This window comes from Aspergillus clavatus, genomic scaffold (genome assembly GCF_000002715.2).
Source record: "Aspergillus clavatus NRRL 1 1099423829798 genomic scaffold, whole genome shotgun sequence".
Classification (NCBI taxonomy): Eukaryota; Fungi; Ascomycota; class Eurotiomycetes; order Eurotiales; family Aspergillaceae; genus Aspergillus; species Aspergillus clavatus.
Genome location: NW_001517101.1, coordinates 1,084,002 through 1,099,791, shown reverse-complemented (window position 1 = coordinate 1,099,791; position 15,790 = coordinate 1,084,002). Strand labels below are relative to the sequence as shown.

The following is a 15,790-nucleotide window of genomic DNA, read 5'->3' as shown; positions in this document are numbered from 1 at the left end:
CTTTATTTAATAAAAATCTTTTTTTTATAAAGAGAAAAATATAAATAATAAAAAAGATTTATTATCTCTTTCTTTTATAAACTTATATTTATTTATATTCTTATAAAGACTTAGTTATAAGTAGACCTCTTTAATTATAATATTTTTATTATTATTAAAATCTTCTTATAGTATATTTTAGATTTATATTAGTTATTCTTATAATACTCCTAAACATCCCTTAATAGCTTTATTATATAAAATTTCTATAGAGTAAGGTTTAGGATAGTAATAATTTTTATAAAGTATATAATCTCTTCTTCTCTCTATCTTTTATATTTTTCTTAGTTTTTATTATAAAAGTTTTAGTAAGGGACCTTCTATAATTTATAATATTTAGAAAGAGGTAGTTAATATATTATAAGATATTTTATAGAAAAATATCCTTTTTTTTTTTTTTTATATTCTTACTCTTATCTATCCTCTCTAACCTTTTAGAGATAAGTAAAAGCTTATAAGTCTATAGTATTCTTACTAATAGTTTTTATAAAAGAAGGAGGAGGTGGCCTTTATACTATTACTACTACTTATTATATCTCTCCCCCCTATACCTACTACTACTACTATTACTTCTATGGCTTCTCCTACCTCTCTCTCCCTTATTCCTATAGGGGCCTTCCTCCCCCTATATAGGGTTATATATAAGCTTTTTTTTATTAATTTAATAAGAGTATAGCTAGCTCTTATTATAAGGGGAGCCTCTATCTTTAAGCTACTACTATTTTTAGTAGGTACTTCTAGGGCTAACTAGGATGCCCCTATACTTATTATTAGTAATATTATTATTTAGGCTTCTAACCTAATAATAGAGCTATCCCTAGATACTTAATTCCTCCCCTACTTATAGAGGAATCTAGTAGTAGTTATAGGGCTCCTATCCTAGATAAGATTATAACCTCTATTAGACTAAGAGTAAGTATAAGTTATTAAGGCCCTACTCTACTTTATTAACTAGTATAGCTTTAGTATATCTAGTTAGCTAGAAGTCTATACCTAGCTCTATAAGACTATTCTTATAACTAGAGCTAGGGTAAGACCTCCTACTAGCTAGAAGTATAATATTTATTATAATCTAAGTATAAGCTTAGTATTTATAGTATATATTTCTAGTAGGCTAGCTAGGAAGTATAATAACTATCTCTATTATAGCTATAAGAGTTATTTTTTTAAGTAGCCTTAGATTTAGTAGCTATCTTCCTAGTCTTATAAACTATATTATACTTATACTTAATATTAGGTATCTTTATAATAATAGATTTAGGAGTTAGGGATTTTTATATTTCTTTTATTTATTATTTTATCTTTTTCTTATTAAAGATAAGTTTCCCCTCTTTATAGGGTCCTTTATATAGTCTTTATAGATCTATAAGTAGTATAGGCCTTTTATAGATTCCTAAGTATTATCTTTCTTAGTATATCTCTTTTACTAGATATAATACTCTATAAATTACCTATCCTCTTATAAGTCTAAGATTACCTCTAGGTAGTATTTATAGTCCTCTTCTATAACTTTATAGATAGAGAAGTATTCCTATAAGTTTACCCCTTTTATCTCCTTATATTCATAGAGTATAGAGATATAGAATATATTATATATCTTAAGGCCTAGTAGTAGATTTATAGAGTAGGCTAGATTATCTATATATTCTATAATTTATACTAGACTAGTATTTAATTAGTCTAATTTTATAATTAGTCTAATCTATAATATATTCTTAGTAGAGATTTAGACTTAGTCTCCTACTTAAAATATCTTTATAATATATTTCTTATTATAATATTTCTTTTAGTAGGCTTAGGCCTTTACTAGAGCCTTCTTTATATACTTATAAGTATATTCTAGCTTAGTTAGTCTCTTTATAACTAACTCTTCTATAACCTTATTCTTTAGTTTATAGAATCTATTACTATCATATAAGGGTTAATACTTATAACTATATAGGAAGATATATTCTTAATAAATACCTAGTATATATTATTATAGATAAACTCTATAATAGGGAGATAGTTAATTTAGTCTTCCTAACTAAAGTTAATATAGGCTTATAAGTACTATTCTAGCATACTATTTAGGTATTTTATCTAGCTATCTATCTATAGATAATAGGCTATAGAAAGATCCTTATAAATTAAGAGATAAAATATAAAATTTATCTAGAAATCTTTTATAAAGATAGAACCCTAGTCTATAATAATCTTTTCTAGGGTTCTATAAAGTTAGAAGATCTTATAGATAAGAGGTATTACTAACTTCTCCCTATAAAGAATAGTCTAGATAGATATAAAATAGCCTATCTTACTAAATTAGTCTACTACTACTAAGATATTATTAAAAGCTTCTTATAAATTTACTATAGAAGTACTTATAGGGAGATCTATAATTAGATCTATAGTATTTTAGATCTAGATATTTATAGAGATAGATATAGACTTTAATAAGCCTTACTACTTACTCTAGATCTATTATAATCCTTAGTATACTCTATAAGCTATATAATATTTATAAATAAAGTTCTTTACTTCTAGCTATTAAAAGCATCTTAGGACTAACTCTCTTATCTTTTATTCTATAAAGTAGCCTATAAAAAGAATATTATAGAGTTTTATAAAGATACTTAATCTTAAGCTATAATAATCTAAGATATAGAGTATACCCTTATAATAGAGGAGCTCTTTATAGCTTATCTAATATAATAATTTATTCTTTATATAATAGAGCTATAATAATTCCTTTATAGCTTCTACTTATATTATATAGATCTTCTTTATAAGTTTATCTTATATAAGTAATCTTAGTAATAAAGCCTAAATTTCTATAGAGAAATCTCTTATATAAGGGCCTAGCCCCTATATACTCTTATAGATACTAGCTCCTTAAGCTAGTCCTTCTTATAAGTTTATTACCTCTTAGACTAGTACTATATAAACCTTCTATTCTATATCCTCTAAGGTATTTACTTTAGGGTATTCTCTTTTATAAAATATTAATTATTATCTTAATATATTAGGATCTCTATCTCCTTAGCCCTAAGTATTAATCTTTATAGCCTCTCTCTTATAGTTAGTCCTTTATAAGGGTCTATCTATGGGGTTCTTCTTCTTTATATAAAAGACTATCTTAAAATTAAATACTATTAATATTTATAACTATCTTATCTATCTTTATAATAGTTAGGGTATAGTCCTAAAGTAGTAAAGACTATTATAATTAATATTAACTTTAATAACTTCTTATAAACCCTCTAGGTAGTAGTACTACTTCCTAAAGGATTCTACTATTATAAGGAGTTCCTAGTTATAGATACTATAATTCTTCTCTATAGGTTATATCTTCTATAAGAAGAAGGCTACTAACTACTAATAACCCTCCTTACTTAGCTATAATTATATTATATAGATAGTATATCTAGATATAGCTATTTCTATTTATAAGTAGTACTTCTTATAAAAGTAGGTAAGTACTATCTACTCTATAAATACTTTTTTTAATCTATTAAAGATATTTATTATTTCTAGGATTAGGAACTCCTTCTTTAGAGTCCTCCCTTTACTCCCTAGGCTAGGTTTTTATAAGAGGTCTAAGAGATATACTAAAAAGTATAAATACTTCTTAATAAATCTCCTATATTAGTTAGTAAACCCTAGGAATGCTAGGATCTTCTTTATAAATTCTAGTTATAGCTATTCTATAATAATACTAATCTATAAAGATTCTATTTCTAGATCTTTTAATATAATTATATAGCCTAAAAAGTTAATTCTCTTTATTATAAAGAGATACTTACTTTAGCTTTATAAATAGTCCTATTTATTAGAGTTAGATTATTATAAAGTAGATATGCTTATAGTACTCCTTCTTATCTTATAAGAATATTATAATATTATTAATATAGACTACTATAAAGATATCTAGGTAGTTATAGAATAGCTAGTTTATAAAACTCTAAAATATTATAGGAGTATTAATATATCTAGAAGATATAACTAAATACTTAAATAATCTATATTTTATATAAAAGATTATTTTCTACTTCTATTTTTTTATAATCCTAATCTTATAATAAATCTTATAAAGATCTAGTTATATAAAAATCCTCCCCTCTATAAGCCTCTTAATAGTCTCTAAAATAAGGGGAAGTAGATAGTAATTCTTTAGAGTACTATAATTTAGATTATAATAATTAATATATAGCTAGAGGGTGCTATCTTTCTTTTTAATAAAAAGAATTAATATTTATATTACTATCTTTAACTTCTAGATCTATTTCTTTATAAGTATTATTTAAATATGCTTATAAAGTATTACTAACTCTACTAAAAAGAAATTATAAAAAGGTCTAAAGAGTAGTTACTTCTCTTTCTTTAGATCTATCTCTAGATTTATATCTTTATAATATAGTAGTAATCCCTAAGCCTTCTTCTCTAAGAAGATTATATAAAAGTTTATAAGCTAGTCTAATATAAAGTTCTTACTCTTTACTATCTCTTATAGGATTTCTATAACTTATACTATTATAACTATTATATCTTCTATTTCTATAAACTCTTCTACTAAGACTAGATAAATTTATAAAGCTAACTCTATATTAAAGATTACTTTATCTTCTCTCTAAAGAATTATAGGATTATACTACTTTAATTATAATATCCCTAAGATAATATAATTTATATCTAGAGATATTATTATAAGCTCTATAAAGAGCTACTCTATTTCTTTATTATCTCTAATTAAAATAGTGGCTTCTACTACTCCTTTATTTCTTATTTCTTATAAGGTTAATATCTTTATAAAGATCTATTATAATAAGATATACTAGTTATTTTCCTTAGCTAGTATTATAGGGATAAGATTAACTAAGCTTCTATTATTAATTAGTATTTATAAGATTAGTCTCTATCTCTTCTCTCTTATTTAAGCCTAAAGAAATATACTTAGATAAGAGAGTAAGAACTTATAATACTCTTTATTCTATTTCTTAATAATAATAATAATAATTAGTTATTTAGTCTTTATAAGGCCCTCCTACTTTAGCTTACTTAAATAGTATCTTATAATATACTCTTTCTTATTATAATTAAAATAGACCTATAAGATATTAAAGATATAAGGCTATAAGCCTTATCTCTTTATAAATAAGATAATTATAATAAATTCTATTATCTCTATCTTCTTAATAATAATATAATCTATATAGGGCTTCCTTAAGTACCTAAAGTCTTAATAATCTTTATCTCTATATAAGGAGTCCTAATAAGTATTCTATTTTATATTTAGATATAGTCTTATAAGTAGAGAGATTATCTCTTTCTTAGATTTTAGGAATTTTAAATACTTATAGACCTTCTACTTAAATACTATAAAAAAGAACTTAAAGAAGAGATATAATTATACTTTCTTTATATTCTTTATATTATCTCTAATTTTAACTTATTACTTATATTATCTCTACTAATATATATAGTTTATTTCTCTCTTATAAGGCCTTATCTAAAATATCTATAAGTATACTTTCTACTTATAATTCTCTAGATTATCTAGTTATATTTCTAGAAAAGTATAGAGATTTTTTTATTCTTAATTATAGAAGTTCTTAGATATCTTACTTTACTAAAGATTAGAGAGAATATAATCTAGATAAATTATTATAACTTTAGTATACTTCTTCTTATCCTAGATATTAGCTTCTATAGTAGACTCCTAACTTATAATAAAGACTTAGTATATTATATAGTTATAGGTTAAGTATCTCTCTAACTTAGATAGGAATTAGATTTAGATATTAGTTTTTTTATAGATGATAAGAATAGTTTCTTTTATTCTTAGCTTTATAAATACTTTTTAAGACCTATACCTAGGTTATTATAAAGCTTCTAAATTTCTTATAAAAATTATACTTTCTATTATAAATACTCTCTTATAGAGGTTACTCTTATTAACTTTAGATCTACTAAAATAAAGAAGTCTTATAAATCTAGCTTATTCTTAGAGCCTTCCTCTATATAGGCTATCTCTTTTCCTACTATTTAGCTTTATATAGTTATAGAGAAGAATTTACTAAATAGTTTAGATCTAATTAACCCCTTTTATAATATTATTTTCCTAATAGACTAGTTTTAAAGGTTAAGTAATAAAATATAAGGATTTATAATCTATAAAAATTAGAAACTAATATAAAAGAAGAATATTTATAAATAGATTTAAATATAGATATCTTTATTTAAAGAGATTATTACTAAACTTCAGAGTTTAGTAGTTATAGATAGGATTTATATCTTTATAGGTTATATAACTATTTATATAACCTCTTATAAGGAGCCTTCTTATCAGTAGGTTCCTCTGTAAAGGTAGCTTTATAATACATAATAGACCTTTGTGATCCTTACAACTTCTAGGGGCTCTTATTTTATATAAGGACCTATTAGCCCTTCTTTAGATAAGATTATTTTACTTATATATTATAGATTATCCCTCTCTTTATTATATATTTTAATAGCTTCTTATTTACTAATATCTATGTTTTTAAGTACTTAGAAAGTAGTTAACTTTGAGATTTCTTAAGTTTATTAAAGTACTCTATTGATTTTTAGATAAAATAATATAAGTATTTAGATTTTAGATAAGATAATAAGCTAATATTTTAGGTTGCGCAAGCTATAAATACTTATTAATGGTCTTGGTGGTCATATATATGGGGTATGGCTTATGAGCAGTCCAGACTACTCATGTGAGCTGTGTACACTAACCAGGCTTTAGTATTATATGACCTAGTATTAGGTGATCTAGATCACCTGATCCTAGATTATGTGACCTAACTAGCAACAGGAGGAATACCTTAACTCCCACACAACCTGTACTTAGATAGATAGACAATCAACAGATATATTTTCATTCTCACTGTGATGTAGTCATGATCCTTCCCTATTAACACCTCATACACACATCAGATATCAAGGTAGGTTAAGGAGTTGTTGATACTGTCATTTGTCCTTCAACTTTGGAATGCCGATCGAAACAGCTTGTCGCCATTACCAACCAACTTATGGTGTTTGTTTTGCCTATCACAACTAGGTCTCCTGTATTTTGAGGATGCAATGGCCGAGAAGGTGAACTCATTGGTATTGATGGTGTCTGGACCAGCTCTGGCAACTTTTTTTTTTTTTTATCGATGTTGCGAACGTGTACAGCGAATCAAATCTTGATGAGCTACAAACCTCTTAGAACGGACTGGATGACACTGTCATTAGACTATCAATATGCAAGATGGTTTGCGACACCCATGTCAACCCATCAGTGGACGCATCTCTCATTCGCCTCAACGACCTGCAGCTATGGATGCTGCTGTAAAACCATCTAAAGTGCCCACACTGCCACGTTCGACCCCCCAATAAATCTGAACAACAATATGTATCAGTCCAACTAGCAATCGCATCCCGCTTGTGTATGCTGGTTCTCTGCGCTCAGGTCCTCCTTCGATGTCTCACACATATCGACTATCGACTTCTCCTATGAGGCATGAACACCATGCCCAATGATCCCGTCTCCTTTGATTCATCATCCACTATCTCCATGGCTCCACGATCGGACGATGGCTCCACCGTCCTCTGTGATCAGCGCATGGATTTCTTCGCGTAGTTCTTGGCAAAAGCTGGGCGACCCATGTCCTTGACCAAAACGAGCTCTTTCTCGCAGGGATCTGAGGAGTAAGTCACGGAGACCCCACTGTAGACAGATCGAGTGTTCTTCCACTTGTTGAAGGCTTCCAGCACTCGACGAGCAACGACAGTGCTCGCGAACACGGCAGTTGCTATGTTGCGGTCAGCTTTACCTTCGTCTGCAAAGGGCCATGCAAACTATACAAGCAGCCAAGCACATGAACACGATAGGGACTGTGAGGATCCCAGTGGAGACAACTTACCGTTTCCAGAGTTGAAGACCCAGAGGAAATCAATGTTGCCAGGACCCGCCAAGGCACGGATGTCTTGCTTCCACTTTTCAGGGGACATGTTGTCGGCGAACAGCCTCTTTCTTGCAAAAGACAGGCGGCGACGTTCTCGGACTGGCTGATTCATTCGACGGTGGTCGTCGTCCCAATCAATGACCTCGGCTAGCTCGACATTGTATCCGGTGCCAAAGCGCCCATATCCAAGCATCTCCTCCATCTCCTGGTTCGACTTCACAAATGCCAGAGCATGCGAGGCAAACTGAAAGGCCACTTGAGTCATTCCGTTGCTTTCCAGCCGGATATCCTGCAATGGCCCCTCGTGGATGCGGGCGGTGATGAAATGGATCATATCTTTGGTCACTCTGCCGTGAATACGCACAACGCCTGCTTTGACCTCCGGAATATCCTGAGGGAGCGAGACCCCAGCATAGTCCAGCGTCCCAAGACCATTCTCGTCCTCGTTTTCGTGACTCTGCTTCGATCCGGAGACAGACGACATGGACATGGGAGATAGGTAATGCATGGTATCTTTAGGCTGTCCCTGAACATTGCCCATAGAGCTGGCGACCTCGGCCCAGCTTCCAGCTCGTTTGCCATGGCCCCTAACAGGTTCCTTCTTCTCCTTCTCAACTTCGTTCAATAATGCAGCAACGGCTTGCTTCTGGATTGACTCGTGCATAGCTCTCTGTTGATCCTCGGCGGTCATGCTCCTGGATGAATGCTTGTGCCTGTTAGTAGCTTTTGAACGCTGTATCATAGAAATTGACAATGCAACGCTCACCATATGATCCTCGTCCAACATGTATTCGTTATCCGGGATATGCTCAACGCCCTCAGAGAATGCGTTGACGATCATAATGCTCAGTTTGCCGAGCTCATTGGCAGATTTGTGTTGTCCATGCTTTCGGAACTGATATCGTCAGTACAGTCCACCTCATTTTCTTTTGGCAGGGGTCCTCACATGGCAAGAGATACGGTTCAAATGGCCCAAGGCCTCAGCCATGGCCCCATCGATTGTGTATATCCCCATACTAAACACAGCCCAATAGTTGATTCAGGGAGCCGCTGGTGTTGGAAGTCTCGTCAAGCCGCGGCTTGCTCTTGTTGTGCGTCTTGAGAGGTGGTGTACGTGAACTGAAGCGAGGTATCTATTTTCCGTCCTGCTCAACATTAGAAATGGATCCCAAGGCAGAAAAGTCTTGATAGGCTTGACCAACACTGCTTGAGCTTCCCTGATATTTATTGAATCGGTGGTTAGACTGCAGATGACCAGACCGGGAGTAGTATCTGAAGAATTGCAGGACAGGTACACAGAAGATGAAGGTGCGATGGGAGGCAAAAGAGCTGGGGAGATGAGCAGTGGTTCTTCAAAGATTCAATGACACTGGGTGTTTGTCTAGAAAGCTTTGCAGGAGAAGAGAATGATCTAGAGCCTTTGTTTTCCAAGAGAGCTTTCTTCCCAAACCGCTGCACTGACAGGAAGCAGAACGCGTCTTGCAAACAAGAAGATACTAGATCGATGAAAGTACTTTTTGGGTGTCTCCTAATCGATGATAATGAATAAGCGTGGAGGATACGAAGGGATGTGGTTTAAAGAAAGAGGGAAGCAGGGAGAGGTGAGGCTTAGGATTATACTGGCTATTTCTCTTCTGGGGAAGTGAAGGTCTACACCAGAATCATTAGCACCTCAGTGGGTACCTTCATTCACATTTTTTTTTCTACATCCCATGATTCTCTTTCACCCTTGTCCAGAAAGTTGAGGCAATCACGTAGCATTCACAAACCCAAAAGGTCATGTCTTGGATGTCTCTATCATTAATCTCATTGGGATAATCTTGTATGACCTTCAACCATTCAGCCCCTTCTAGGAGGGAAAGTTCCGTAATAGAAGGACATGAGAAGAAAGTATCCCTACTGATGAGTGAAATGGTCTTATATGCTCTGTGTATAGGATCAATATATCTGATTCCTGCAAGCTCATGATGGTTATCAGAACATATGTAGTTTCAGAGTCTCTGGAATAGAACATACATACATACATCCTTAGGTCTCAAAGAGAACCGCAGCCAGTCCCGAATACTAGCATGTAGCAGTCTAAATAGCATGCACGTTACAGAGACACAGACCGGAGTGTGTGATCATCTCGGATCTGTGCAGGACTCTTCGCGTTTCTTTTTCGTCTTCAGATAATACAATGATTTGATAACGAGACTGACTATACTCAAATGAAACATCAACTTAAATGAAATAACAATTCGAACTATATATGGTATCTATATTTTGGCTAAAAGTCATGCGGAAAGCGGAGGGAAGTTCCTCACAAAGCTGTAAAAGAGCAAAATCAGCACCAACTTAGCTTTCAATCCAGAGATTCCGCCAGTTTGCGACTTACTGGGCAGGGCATTCATAGCCCGAAGGATTCTTGTCCAGGTAGAGCTGATGGTACTCCTCTGCGTCCCACCACTGACCTGCAGGGATGATCTGCGTGGAGACGGGCTGTTTGTACCACTCCTTGCTCACCTTCTCGGTGACTTCCTCCGCAACCTTCTGCTGCTCGTCGCCATGGGTGAAGATCGCACTGCGGTACTGTGTGCCGACGTCAGGGCCCTGGCGGTCCTTGGTGGTGGGATCATGCATGCGGTAGAAGAACTCAAGTAGGGAGCGGTAGCTGACGACAGAGGGGTCAAACGTTATCTGCACCGCTTCGGCGTCTGCCATACAGCGTTAGTGTTGTCGAAGGCACACTCGATCCGAGAAAGAAGAACTTACGGCCTGTTTGACCAGTGCACACAGCTCGATAGGACGGGGACGACGTCGAGCCGCCAGAATAGCCCACCTTGGCATCTAGAAGTCCCTTTCCATTGCCAAAGTTTTTGCGAAACAGATGCTCGACTCCCCAGAAGCAACCAGCAGCCAGTGTCGCCTTCTGCGTGTTGTCCGACATATCCCGCGATGCTGATTCGGATGTCAGGGAAAGGATAGGGGAGCTAGTCGAGAAAGGACGGAATAAGCGTGAGAATAGGGTAGATCCGATGGCAGGTGCACCAAAAGCCATGAAATAAATAACTGAGACGTGGATATCTACCTATTACAAAGAAAAAAAAAATCTGAGAGGCGCGAGGCCGAATTGCCGCGATTGCGGGGATGGGATGGTGATCAATTGAGGAGAGTAGAGACAAGCTCCAATTTCCTTCTTGCAGACAGATGAATGAATTTAGTACCCTTAAAAAGCTCCCCGAATGGCGAATCTGGGTCTATATAATCTTTCTTCACCACTGAAGTTCGCCCCCCTTTCTGTCAAACTGTCTTCATCACTCTGACGCTTAAGTAAGATGGGCTGGCGTCATTTGACGCAATGACATAATGAAAATTCGAGGCTCTCCGCACGAGATTTGGAATATACAAACAATTCCATTGTAGTCAATTGGAAGACTTCGACATGTTTGTTGCAGACGAAGCAGGAGGAAATACGAGTAGGATCTTGGGCCGCGGACTCCGGTCTGCAAATCCAACTGCTCCAAATTGCTCCCCTAATACTAATCATACAAATTTAACTTAATATTATTGGTATCTTTTTGTACAGAGGGACACATCGGCAGTATTAAGCAACAAAGAAAGCGCGCTTATGTTCCCATGTTCCCTGTGCGGAATATCCCATTTATGCAATGCAAGTTATAACGAGAAGTTCAGCAGAGATGACATTCTCATATTGAGAATAATTTGGACACTGATGGAAAGAGAAAGAAAAGGACAATGGTATTTGTATTTCGAAACACCTTCCCAAGCACCCATATCGCCTGAAACTAACCAAAATAAGAAAAAGAAAAATGTTAACTACCTCCAGCTGCCTCCAGAGCTGGGGTAGAGAGCCTCTGGGGGTCTTTCGACGTTTGGAGCAGCCATGACGCTGAGCCTGATTGCGTCCCTGCTTGTAAGGCTGATATCTCGGGGTCGGAAGTCTCCTCCGAATGTAGTCCGCCTTTGACTGGTGTTTTTCATGATGGGAAGAGCCCGGGGGCTCAAGACTCTGGGCTTGGGGTCAGGCTCTTTCTCACTTTTCACCATGCGTCTTGCCTGCGATGCAGTAAACATGGTGTTTTCGCTTGGAGAGCTTCCATAAGTTCCGGATGTCGGACTTCGTCGACGGTGAATACGGAGAGCATTGGCAGAAGCACCAGGACCGAATGACCCACTTGAGATACGTCTCATTGCTGAAGTTATTTTGATAGCATCGTCTTTGGTAGCCTTCCAGCTGTCCTTGCTATCCGACATTGGACTGCTGGAGTAGCTTCCGCTAGACGTGCGGACGGCGATTCGTGATGGACGGTCAATGGAGCTCCGATTCAGGAAACTGCTATTTTCAATATCACGCAGAGGGGAACTTTCGGTATCAGAGAGTGGGAGCGTTGAAGTTGGGGGCGGAGCCATAGGTGAGCTACCCAGTTTCTTTGTCAAAAAGCCAGCTTTGAAGCGATTGTTCTTTGGTACATGTAGAGTTGGTTCAGAAGATTGTGGGACTGGGGAAGAACAGAAGGGGCTGATATTTCTGCTGGGTACCGGGATGCCTCGAGGGATGGGAGAGGTTCGAGGTAGAGGTGGTTCGCTAGGACTTTCTTCAGGAATAATCTCCGTCAATAGTTTTTGGGGTGTTTTCTGATACTCGGTCAGAGCACCATCCTGCTCATCGTCCTTCCATCGGACACTCCTTTTAATTGTCTTTGTCTGTGGCTTCTTTGGTGAGAAGCTAACGCTTTTTCTTCCACCACCCACTTTACGACGCCGGGGAGATCCTTTTGTCGGTGATGCCGGTGCTGTGGGCGCGAAAGTAATCGGCGCGTCCAGGGCTTTCGCCACAGGAAGGTGGGCTACACTCAGCCTCTTTTTCTGCTTAGGAGAACTCAGTTTCAAAGGACTGAGGGGTTGGGCGGGTAGCATAGCGCCATCGGGCTTCACGACGTTGGTTGCCACAGTGGATGAAGAGTTGAGCATCTTCAGAAGGATCTTCTTCCCCATCTCGACCGCTTCCTCTTCATTCATCTCCATTAGATGTTCGATCGAGGCCATGGTTTCGAATTGGGCTTGCAGGAGAAGTTGCACTATTGCCGCTTCGCCTGTCTTGTCTTGCTCTGCCACAGTGGAGAGAGCCTCTCGCTCTGCATTCGAGCGGAGAAGTTCTGCCTCCCGGTCGAAATTGGCAACGTCGCTGTTGTCGCTAATATCAAAGTCCCGAAGTTGGCGGACGGCGTTCTCGACAGCCGAGTTCATGGCCCGATCCCAGTTGTTCTTGGCCAGCCGCTGGTGGTAATGCTGCCGACTACCTTCCAACTCAAGAAGAATTCCTTGTGCACTTTTTCGAATCGCCTGCAGATTTGACAGTGGCTGCCTGTTCTCCGAATTCTCACAAACGGCATCAAATGCAGCGATCCATGAAGACAGCATACCGATCCTGCGGCTAACCTGTCTCAATTTGATCATATTGTTGGTCCTCTCTTGCCTCTCTTGTAATGAGTGCTCATATGCGTTGCGAATACGGGAGATTCCTTCTCGAATAGCTGCGTCCTTCTTTTCGGTCTGCTTCTTGAATTTGGCGAATGCCACCTTCTCCGACTCTTTCTGCTGAGCTTTGAGCTCATTGATCAGGTTCATCTGCTCATCAATCTTCACCAGGAAATCTTTGACATGACGATTGACATTGAAAACGTTCCGTGTGACTTTGGTCTGAATGTTCTTGGCCCGGTTTGCGTAGCGCAGAGTGTTTTGCGTTTCGTCGAAATGCTGGCTCGAAGGACTGACACAAACAATCATTACTGTCCTGCAGTTGCCACCGAGCGAGAATTTGAGGAGACGCGTCAATTTCGAGTTTCGGTAAGGAACATGATTGCGCTTTCGGGGGTCGCAGAGGGCATTGATACAGCTGCCCAGTGCAAGGAGGGATTTATTGATATTCGCTCCTTCGAACAGTCGCTCTCCCCTATTCTTTGTGGCACTCGCACGTTCACTTCCTGCCAGGTCAATGATACTCAATGTTGCCATGGTATGTGGTTCGTTAACATCGGCGTTGCGATCTTTCTGAGCAATGTTGATCTGGAGGACGGCGTGCGACCGCGAGGAAGTGGCGTTTGCCTCGGTTGGCGACATCGTGCGAAACTCATTGCCCCTCATAATCATGTCCATGACCTGTTGAACGTTCTGTGGATGATGGCTTGACAGCCCAGAGACAGAGACGGACTGGTTAGTATCCTCCCGAAGCATTAGGCCCCCTTTGCTGCCGCCTGGGACAAGAAGATCGCGGATCGTTTCGTTATAAATCTCCAAATACGAAAGGGAAACCTCCGTATGTTTTTCTCCCGCTCGTTCGTCAATACGCTCGAATAATTCCTGCATGGTAAGGAAGATGATACCGGGCTGCTGTGCTGTACCAGTAATTGTATGTGTTTTTCCACATCCGGTAGCACCGTAAGCAAAAACAGTGGCATTGTAACCATCGAGGACGCTGTCGAGCAGAGTTCGCGTTGTCGCTTCATATACCTCACCCTGCGAGGCATTCTGGTCGAAGATTCGATCAAAGGCAAAGGTCTGGTCCTTGACGCGTTTCCCTTGGGGCACGACGCTTCTCGAAAATTTCTGAACGGGGTTGTCTTCCGGCGGATCGAAAACCCTACACTATCGTCGGTAGCTGTTCCAATTGAGATGGTTAACCACAATCTAGGCTTACAGGCATCTATCGTCGATAACCTTGATGATGGACCGGATCCCCTTCTGGTTGAGCTTAGGGATTGGTGCTCCGGCTAGCGAGCCATCACCAAGGAACACAGGACCGTCTGCGCATTTCGGGAGCTGTGCTGCCTCTCGGATTGTGAAAGGTCGAACTCGAACGGTGACTGTAATCGAAGAGGCGCCGCCTTCGGCTGCCATGGCGTCTATCCTTCAACGTTCCTCCAGGTTGAGAAAAAAGAGTTAGATTCCAAGTGAAGATTGAACGGAGGTCGGATTATCGGGGTATCATGCGATATGCTGCACCCGTCGGCCACGCGGAGAAAACTGAGGGAAAGAACGAGATAAGAAGAGGTTATCGAATGATTAAGAACACAAGAGCCCGTAGTCGAAGAATGTTGACAGTGGATCTCCTTGAAGGTCTGTTTCGTGTTGAGCTCTCCAATGGTTAGTCTCCCCCCGAAGCCACTTGTTGACACCTGAGTGTTGTCCACGTTGCGTTGCTCCGAGCAACCATACCCCCGTGTCGATAAAGACTCTGTCGCGTGCGCTTTGTGATTCACCCTTCAACTTGAACCCATAACCCCCATAGAGAGAAATACCACAGGGTTTGTTTCATATTTCTACATCCTTTTCACCGTTGATTGGCTGTCAGACTTGCAAAGGACTGGGTCCTGTCCTGATATAGCGCGCCTTGCCTTCCATCATGATGCTAAAGTCTACGTACCAGGGACGGATACCATGTACCAGAGCTTCGATATGATCATTCTAATACTAGACCGTAGACTTTTGAAGATATGTTGGCAGCTTGACTCAGCATTAGACCGTTACTGCGCCAAGGAGAAACCATAGAGGCTGGACTTTCAGTTCTTAGACTGATCATCATGCTTGTTACTGAAGTACACAGCATCAGCTATCTACTAGATAGTGGGCGCAAGACAAACAGGCACATAGAAAGTACTCGTCCACTCCTTCCACGGAAAGATGCATGCCCTTAAGAAATCATGGGTGACTATGAGGGGTTGTCCTAATTGTACATTTGCCTATACGAGACTCTAAAGCCCGGGCAATAGGATAGTTGAAAGCTTTCTCAT

General features: G+C 37.8%; 3 protein-coding genes across 3 annotated transcripts, besides 5 other annotated features; all 3 read right to left on the bottom strand.

Moving 5' to 3' along the window:
* Positions 1-31: part of a microsatellite that runs on past the window's edge.
* Positions 32-551: 520 nt separating this feature from the next.
* Positions 552-627: a microsatellite.
* A 1,380-nt stretch (positions 628-2,007) lies between these two features.
* Positions 2,008-2,370: a mobile genetic element.
* Positions 2,371-3,129: 759 nt separating this feature from the next.
* Positions 3,130-3,825: a mobile genetic element.
* Positions 3,824-4,756: a mobile genetic element.
* A 2,891-nt stretch (positions 4,757-7,647) lies between these two features.
* Positions 7,648-8,985, bottom strand: ACLA_091430 (uncharacterized protein; the record flags this gene model as incomplete). The annotated part of the gene is made up of 4 exons (XM_001272870.1): positions 7,648-7,844; positions 7,956-8,703; positions 8,764-8,892; positions 8,944-8,985. 4 exons carry the CDS (start codon positions 8,983-8,985, stop codon positions 7,648-7,650), a joined length of 1,116 nt encoding a protein of 371 aa, XP_001272871.1.
* A 1,288-nt stretch (positions 8,986-10,273) lies between these two features.
* On the bottom strand, positions 10,274-11,037 carry ACLA_091420 (peptide-methionine-S-sulfoxide reductase; the record flags this gene model as incomplete). The annotated part of the gene is made up of 3 exons (XM_001272869.1): positions 10,274-10,307; positions 10,375-10,693; positions 10,752-11,037. The coding sequence occupies 3 exons, from the start codon at positions 11,035-11,037 to the stop codon at positions 10,274-10,276; spliced, it is 639 nt and encodes a 212-aa protein (XP_001272870.1).
* Positions 11,038-11,816: 779 nt separating this feature from the next.
* ACLA_091410 (kinesin family protein) lies at positions 11,817-14,897 on the bottom strand (the record flags this gene model as incomplete). The annotated part of the gene is made up of 2 exons (XM_001272868.1): positions 11,817-14,640; positions 14,698-14,897. The coding sequence occupies 2 exons, from the start codon at positions 14,895-14,897 to the stop codon at positions 11,817-11,819; spliced, it is 3,024 nt and encodes a 1,007-aa protein (XP_001272869.1).
* Between the last annotated feature and the right edge of the window lie 893 nt (positions 14,898-15,790).